At 58.6% G+C, this 7,814-nt stretch overlaps 1 protein-coding gene across 1 annotated transcript; it reads right to left on the reverse strand.

Annotated features, from left to right (window-relative positions):
* Positions 1–239: 239 nt before the first annotated feature.
* Positions 240–6,417, reverse strand: BJ171DRAFT_159561 (SNF2 family N-terminal domain-containing protein). The gene is made up of 5 exons (XM_053105868.1): positions 6,206–6,417; positions 5,812–5,916; positions 3,937–5,670; positions 3,659–3,691; positions 240–3,453 (listed from the first exon to the last, which is right to left on the reverse strand). Exons 1-5 carry the CDS (start codon positions 6,231–6,233, stop codon positions 416–418), a joined length of 4,938 nt encoding a protein of 1,645 aa, XP_052965168.1. The 5' UTR covers positions 6,234–6,417; the 3' UTR covers positions 240–415.
* Positions 6,418–7,814: the final 1,397 nt, after the last annotated feature.

A 7,814-nucleotide genomic window follows, 5' to 3' on the forward strand; every position in this document is an offset into this window, starting at 1 on the left:
TCCACGAGGATTCACCGACAACGGGACTGGAGGCATATCCCTTGTCCTGCTTCGATGAGATGGACGATGGATGTGTATTCGATTCACAAGTAGCAACGCCGAATACACACTGGTGTGCCTCGTTCATGTTGCAGGCGCCGAAAGTGTGGTTCGCATTCGGCTCGATGTGTGAGCATCCAAAATACGACGGCAGCGAGTGCACATTGTCAGGCCTCGGCATCACAGGGGATAGGTACCGACTACTCTGACTGGCCTGCGAGCGCTGCACTCCGTTCGGGATTCCATCATCAACACCACATCACACCACACCGTGCACGATCATGAGCACGGGCTGCCTGCTTCGCGAGTGCATCTGTATTGGGGGGTACGACCGTAGTTTCGACAGGTGCGCTCGCTCGTGTTGAGTGGCGTGCGGTCAAGCTCTATCCCGGCTCCTCTCCTGGTCTGGCCCCTTCTCGCTATCCTTGTTGTCCTTGCCCTTCTCATCGCGATCTCGGTTCCGGTGATGCTCTTTCTCGCGCTCTCGGTCCTTGGCTCGGTCTCGATCCTTCTCGCGGTCTCGGTCTTTGTCCCGGGCTCGGTCTCGGTCCCGCTCGTGGCTGCTCTTTTCTCGATCGCGGTCGCGGGGCCGGTCGCGGTCCCTGGTCTTCTCCCGGTCCCGGTCCTTGTCGCGATGGCTATCGCCCCGGTCCTTCTCGCGGTGAGAGTCCCGATCTCGATCGCGGTGAGAGTCCTTCTCCTTATGCTCCCGGTCGCGCTCGCGATCCCGTTCACGGTGATCTCGATCCCGGTGGTCTCGATCTCGGTCTCGGTCTCGGTCGCGCTCTCGATCGCGCTCACGGTCCTTCTCTTTGCTTCGGGACTTATCCTTGCCGTCGTCATGGGCCTTGGCGGCGTCGCCGTGGTCAGCAGCAGAGGACGACCGGTGGTGTTCCGGAGTGCTGCTCTGGTGATCGTTGTGGCTGTGGATATCCTTGCCCGCGTCGCCTTTGCCGTCTTTGGCTGTGGTCTTGACAGGGGTGTGGGCGCTGTCTCGTCGAGTTCGCTCGGCACTCCGGCTGCGCTCTCGGCGTCGGCTTTCAGACTTGCGATCTGTGCTTCGCTCCCTCGATCGCGAGCGTCGACGGCCGCCATCGGATGAGCGTCTGTGCGGGCTGCGAGACCGCGATCGGCTGCGGGATGGGCGGTGGCGCGGCTTCTGTCGGGACTTGCTCGATCGATCAGGCGACCGCTCTCGCTCGCGCTTGCGTTTGATGTCGTCGGGGTTTCGTTCCTTGATCGTGACAACCGCGGTGTTCTTGGGTTGCTCGGCGTCGGTCTTGCGCTCGGCTTCGCGCTTCTTGGGCAAGGCTGGGCTGTCCGGTACCACCGCTCGCTCGCTTCGCTTTGAGTCGTCGGTCCGATCGTCGTTGCCGGTGTTAGCATTAGCATTAGAATTGACATTGGGATTGGGATTGGCATTGGCCTTGGCATTGGGATTGGCATTGGCATGGGCGCTGGCGCTGGCTACGGGCTCAGGCAACGAGGCGACGGTTGGTGTCGAGGCAGCCACCTTCAGGTAGAGCTCGCGGAACTTCTCGGCTGAGATTGTCGTCGGCCAGAACCAGCTCGCAAATTTCCACAGGTGTCGCTCGCGGGCAGCTCGGAGCTTGCCATCTGCTATCGCGCGGATGACCTCCTCGATGTGGCCGCCAATCTTGCCCATGCAAGTCTTGATAAACAGAGCCTTTTGCTGCCGTGACAGATCGTTCGACTTTTTGTTCAGCCCCTTCAGCTCGGCCCGCACGGGGCGCATAATCTCCTTGCATTCCAGCTCATCCATGGACTCGGAGAGCGACGAGCCGTCTGATTCACTGTCGCTGCGGCGGCCGGCCGACGGCTTGCCCGCCCGGGACGAGCCTGTTGCCTCGGACATGGACGCATCTGCATTGGAAACCGGGCCGCCATCGGTATCTCTCCGACGAGCACGGTTCTGGCTGTCTTTGGAGGGGGTGCGCTCGGCTCGGGGGTGACGCTTGCGCGAGTTCTTGTCGCCTGGCTTGTCCGCAGAGCCGTTGGGCGAGGCCTCGACATCCCCTTTGGCCCTGATCTTGCTCGAGAGGCTGGGTCGCTTTGCCGTCGCCGCGGCCTTCCTGGCAGGGCCATCCGACCGGACAAGCTTCCGGAGCTCCTGCTCCTCCTTGAGTACCTTGAGCAGATACTCGCCACGGCGCTGAAGGTGCAGGCTCTTTGGCAGGTTTTTCTCGCCCTTTTCGTTGCCGTTTTGGGCTGCGGTCTCGTCCTCGCCTGAGGTAGACAGGAAGAACTTGTGCTTGAAGCCCAGACTTGAGTCTTGCTGGATCAGGTCCCACGAGCCAAACCCGTGCCGGTATATGCCAACCAGCAGCATGGCATCGTCCTTGGGCAGCCACGTGCACTTCCAGTCGCGGACGGGCTTGATCTCGGAGTTGAGTCGGAAGCCGTCGTGGTTCTTGATTTCCTTCATGCGCTGATTGAGGGTCGTTAGATCGCGGACACGCTGCACAACCTGCCCAGCATTGATGGGGCTCACGCCCTCGAATGTCACCGGAACCATCTTGCTTTTGGTCTTGAGGGTCGGATCGCGGTCGGTGCCGGTGAAGCCCAGGGCCTCGATGCAGGCGTCGATCAGCCGATTCAGGGTGGCTGTGACAAACTCGGGGTCCTTGTCCTCGAGCTCGGCGTCCTTGGCAATGTCGTCGTACCGTTCTTCGACGTCGCCGAAGCGAAGCAGCGCCTTGTAGAGCGCGCGAACGTCCTTCTCGGTGAGCGTGGTGGCATCGGACTCAGTGCCGCTGCTGCGCTTGGCCTTCTTCTTGGCGCCGCTGGCCGACCGCCGCTTGCGCTTCTTGGACTGATCGTCGTCGTCGTCAGCGCCGTCGACGCCGTCGTTGATGTAGGTCATGCCCTGGACTCGGGCCTGCCGGGGAATCAACATCTCGAGCTCGGCCTTCCGGCGCTCTTCCTCCTCCGCCGCAATGGCCTGCCGGCGCTCCTGCTCTGGTATAATATCGTCCCAGTTGAGCTGGTTGACCTCGACGTCGGCAACTCGCCACTGCTCCAGGAACTCGGCGCTACCTTCGGTTGCACCTTGAGCCTCGCCCTCGGTGACCTGATGTTCGGCCCGCGACAGGATCTCGTCGAGGTTCATTTCCTCAAGCTTGTTGGAGGGGCCCTGGGCGCCCTCCTCGCCTTCTTCGCTGTGTTGCTTGAACAGGTTCTGGGCACCAAAGCGAAGGATGGTCTGCAGCTCCTCCTTGCTGGTTTCGTCCTTTTTGGAGACATGACTCTTGTCGATCAGAGTCTCTCCAGAAGTATCCATCTGCTTGATGATACAATATTCCAGAACCATTTTCCGCTTGGCACGCTCCAAGACTTCTTCCTCGACCGTATCTTTCGACACGAACCGGTAGATGTTGACAGTTTTCTTCTGGCCTGAAAGGACGGGCAAGGTGTGGGATGTGAGGAGCATGAACAGGGCGCGCAGCGTGTGCGCACAGCAAAAGCACTATGGCCGTGTCAGCCCTGGTGCTGGGTGGGTCAAAGGACAGCCTCACGAGCGATTGGAAGGTTGTTGCCTTGACCAGGCGGGCGACTGCCTCTACCACGGAGTATACAGGTTCACATCACAGACACCTACCAATACGGTGGGCGCGGGCCATGGCTTGAAGATCTGCAGCGATCCGTTCCAGATGACTCTGTTAGCAGCGGTACCGACCCACGTCCAGGCGCGCCTGTCGACGGCAGCGACACCGCAACGACCCGAGACTATGCCGGCCACCGAGATTCAGCCCTGAGTGAGGCCACGTATTGTCTGCTACCGTCCGCCATTGTCGCATCGCACAACATCCAACAGCCACATCAGATGTTGTCCGCAGGGGTCTGCCTGTCTTTGATCACACCGTTTCGCACGCCTACCGTTCTGCGGGTTCCAGTCCGAATCAAAGATAATGACTGTGTCGGCGGTTTCGAGGTTGAGGCCAAGGCCACCGGCACGAGTACTCAGCAGAAAGGCAAAATCAACACTATTCGGCGCATTGAACTGCTCCATAGCAATCTTTCGTCGCTCACTCGGAATGCTGCCGTCCAGCCGCTGGAACGGATAGTGTCGGAAGGTCAGGTAGTCGGAGAGAATGTCGAGCATCCGCACCATCTGCGAGAAGATGAGGACACGGTGGCCGCCTTCACGCAGGCGCACCAGCAACTTGTCCAGTAGCACCATCTTGCCCGAGTTCATGATGAGCCCCCGAAGCTGCTCCTCAGGCGACTGGTCCCGCGGCTCGGCCCCATCGAACAGATACGGGTGGTTGCTGGCCTTCTTTAGTTCAACCAAAATGTTGCGCAGGAACGACTTGTCGTTCACGCCGCGACTCAGCAGCGTAAAGTTCTTTGTGAAGATAGCCTTGTAAAAGTTGAGCTGCATGGGAGAGAGGTCGACGCGCAGAATGCGCTCGGTCTTGGTCGGCATCGACTTTTCAACGTCCTTTTTGAGCCGCCGCAGCATGTGGTCCTTGAGTTTGCTCTGCAGCTCGTTGATACGCTCTTCCTGGCCCTCCTGGCCGACGGTGATGTCAAAGTCGGCAAACTCGGAGAACTTGTCGGGCATCAGGAACTGGACCAGGGCCACGAGCTCCTTGACAGTGTTCTGCAGCGGCGTGCCCGTGATGAGCAGGCGGCTGCCGGTGTGGTACTGGTTTAAAACCTGATGGAGCTGCGAGTCTTGATTCTTGAGTCGATGGGCTTCATCAACGCCAAGGAATGCCCATCGGATATTTCCAAGCTCGCCCTTGTCGTTGAGGATGCCCTCGTATGTGGTCAGCAGCACGTTGAACTTGAGCCGCGGCTCCTTGGTCTTGATGGGCATATAGAACTCGTGGTCGCGGATGATTTGCTTCGAGTTGGCGCTGCCGAGATAGACCACGGTGTTGAAGTACGGAGCCCAGTGACCAAGCTCCTTCTGCCACGAGCTGATTGTCGACAAGGGAACGACGATCAGGAAGGGGCCATAGACTTGCATAGAGTTGAACAGATATGTCATGAACGAGATGGCCTGGACGGTCTTGCCCAAGCCCATCTCGTCTGCCAGGATACCGTTCTCGTTGCGATGCCAGAGATACGCCATCCAGTTGACGCCGATGATCTGGTAGTCGCGGAGATCGCCGCCTTGGATGTAGTCGGGCTGGTCGAACTTTTTGAACTCGGGCCGCCCCTTGGGATACTGCACGCTCTTGTGAGGGCCAAAGTTGTTCTGCTGCCGCGCCAGGAAGGCGTCGATATCGGCTTGGAACTCCTTCTGGATGTCGGCCTCGGGCTCCCACGTGGCGTGTTCGTATTCAAGATGCTTCCACTTGCACAGATACTCGGTTCCGCCATGCGGGTTGTGCGACGACGGATCCACTTGCCGGCTCGCAATAATGCGCTCGACAGCACATAGGTCTTTCAGGTAGTTCTGGCGCATCTCCTTCTTGATATCAACCCACTCGCCATCATCCTCGTTGGCTTGCTGCTCCAGCAGCTTGCGGTAGTTTTCGACTTTCTTGAGCCCCTTGTATTTGGCCAAGCCCTCAATCGTCTCCCAAGAGTTGTGCCGATGCGACCATCCTTTCCACTTGATCAGATACTCGATCACTGCGGGCTTGTCGCTGGGATCGTCTACCACACACAACCGGGGGGGGGGACTGGAATTAATGAATTGTGGCACTACACCACCAAGAGACAGCACTGCAATCGAAAGCTTGGCTGCCCATCGCAAGACAGCGGGCGCAAACATCGGGGACCTGCTATTCAAAGCACCTTGCAGCATACCGTCATCATCGCTTTGCTGGCTGTTGGGGCTGTCAGGACTCTGAACCGTAACGATGCGGTGATCCATGATTTGCTCGATAACCCTTCCCTCATCTGTGGGGGTATCGATGCGTCAGCTCGGGAACAACACCTGAAGCAAAAGGTCGCTCGCCGTGTGCTGCATCGCATCGTCGTTTGGCTGTGGGCTCCAGTCGATGCGTCACATCGGCTGCACGCGTTTCACCAGGATGCCCTATCTTTGACGGAGCATCGAGCCCTCGTCCACGGCAAATGCTTGCGTTCGCTCTATAATCCTCATGTTCTTGTGTCTGCACATCGATGTGCCCGCGCTCTTTGTTTGAACCACACTGGGCCTGGCGAGACACGCATCCATACAACCTACCGTCAGTCCGCTCGACAATGCCCTGCATCTTCCGCTTCTTCCGCGACTTTTCATAGTCAACCTCCTCCTCGTCAAAACCAAGCTCGTGGTCGAGCGCGGTCTCGTCATAGTTGGTTACGGAGCGGTGTCGGGTCGAAAAGCGCACCGTGTCGTATCGGTTCGAATCCTCATCGGCGGTTTGGCTGACCTTGCGGAGCCGGTTGACCTGTGACTTTTTGGTAGGGGTCTTGTTCTTTTTGGAGCTGCGCTTGGCGTTCCCCCACTCCTCGTCTTGGCTGGACGCGGATGACGGGTCGACGCTGCGGGATTCAATCTCGACGATTTCAGACTCTTCATCATCTGTATGCAGAGCTGAGAGAGGCATGGCAAGATCCGGACACGAAATCGGCGCCGGCAATTCGAAGACAAGCGCCAGTCAGCATATCGGGCTGGACATATGATCGGATATGCTCGAAAGGCCGCAGATCTGATCGCTGCGTGTTGTGGCGGATCGCACTGTCGCTGGTGGCACCCTGGATTCCAACAGGACATTTGTGGCAAAAGCCATACAGAAACAGCAGCACCAGATCCCTCGGAGGCCATGAGTCGCGAGCAAGCATCGCAGCAATCGCTGTCAAGCTTACCCCTTGTGCCTCTTCCGTTTTTCTTGAGCCTGATGGGGGTCTTGGATGCCTTGGGCTTGGAGCGGGACGCATTCCTTTTCTTTTTGTGTCGGCCGTGGTAGTCGCCATCAGAATCCGATGGGCTATTTTCCGACTCTTGATCATCCTGCAACAAAGGCCCGTCTGTAAGTGAGAGCGGCGCTGCCAGCAAAGCCTTCCTTTCAGGACCGTCATTGAATCGGAGCTCGCTGGTACGGGATCAACAACGGGCGATCCGTGGGCATTGGAGAGGAAAGTGCCGAGCACATGTCCGCGTAATCCGCTGCTGGAGATGCTACTTGTAGTTCGCGAGTCTTCCTGGCCAGCATTGCATGCGCAAGGCATCGCCGACTCCTTCTGCAAGACCGAGCGCCTCCGAGGGCTATTCTCTCATTCAGATATCGGATTGGCCAGCGCGCACCAGGTTCATAGTGGGAACTTACGATGTAGCGCACGGGATTCCGCCGATCCCGGCCAGATCGCCTCAGCCCATAGAGTTCCGCATCATACTTGTCATCTCCAGTTCCAAACTTGAATCTTTGTCGTCGCTTGGGCTTGGGCTGCGGGTGGTCATCGTCATCGTCATCGTCGTCATCATCATCGTCGTCGTCCTCCTCGTCCTCTTCATCGTCGTCGCGCCTGTGGGGCCGTGCATTCGGGCGGCCGACGGGATCGCTGCTCTCGTGGACATTGGCAATCTCGTCCGGCTCATAGTCCGAGTCCGAGTCGTGGCCATTCGGCCGATGCGAGGCCGATCGCGCAAGGGTGTCGTTGGAGTCTACCGAGCCAGATCGAGAAGTGGCTCCTGTGGCAACCTGGTAGTCGTTGTCCGAGCTGAAGATGGATTCGTCGTCGTCGTCGTCTACATCCATAGCTGTGTGGAGGCACAAAAGCGGAGCCAAGTCAGCACCAGAGTATCGAACCGATAAGGAGTGATGAATCATCGAGGCCCCTCGGCATGTATCTGA

This window comes from Polychytrium aggregatum (assembly GCF_025602895.1).
Source record: "Polychytrium aggregatum strain JEL109 chromosome Unknown BJ171scaffold_27, whole genome shotgun sequence".
NCBI lineage: Eukaryota > Fungi > Chytridiomycota > Chytridiomycetes > Polychytriales > Polychytrium > Polychytrium aggregatum.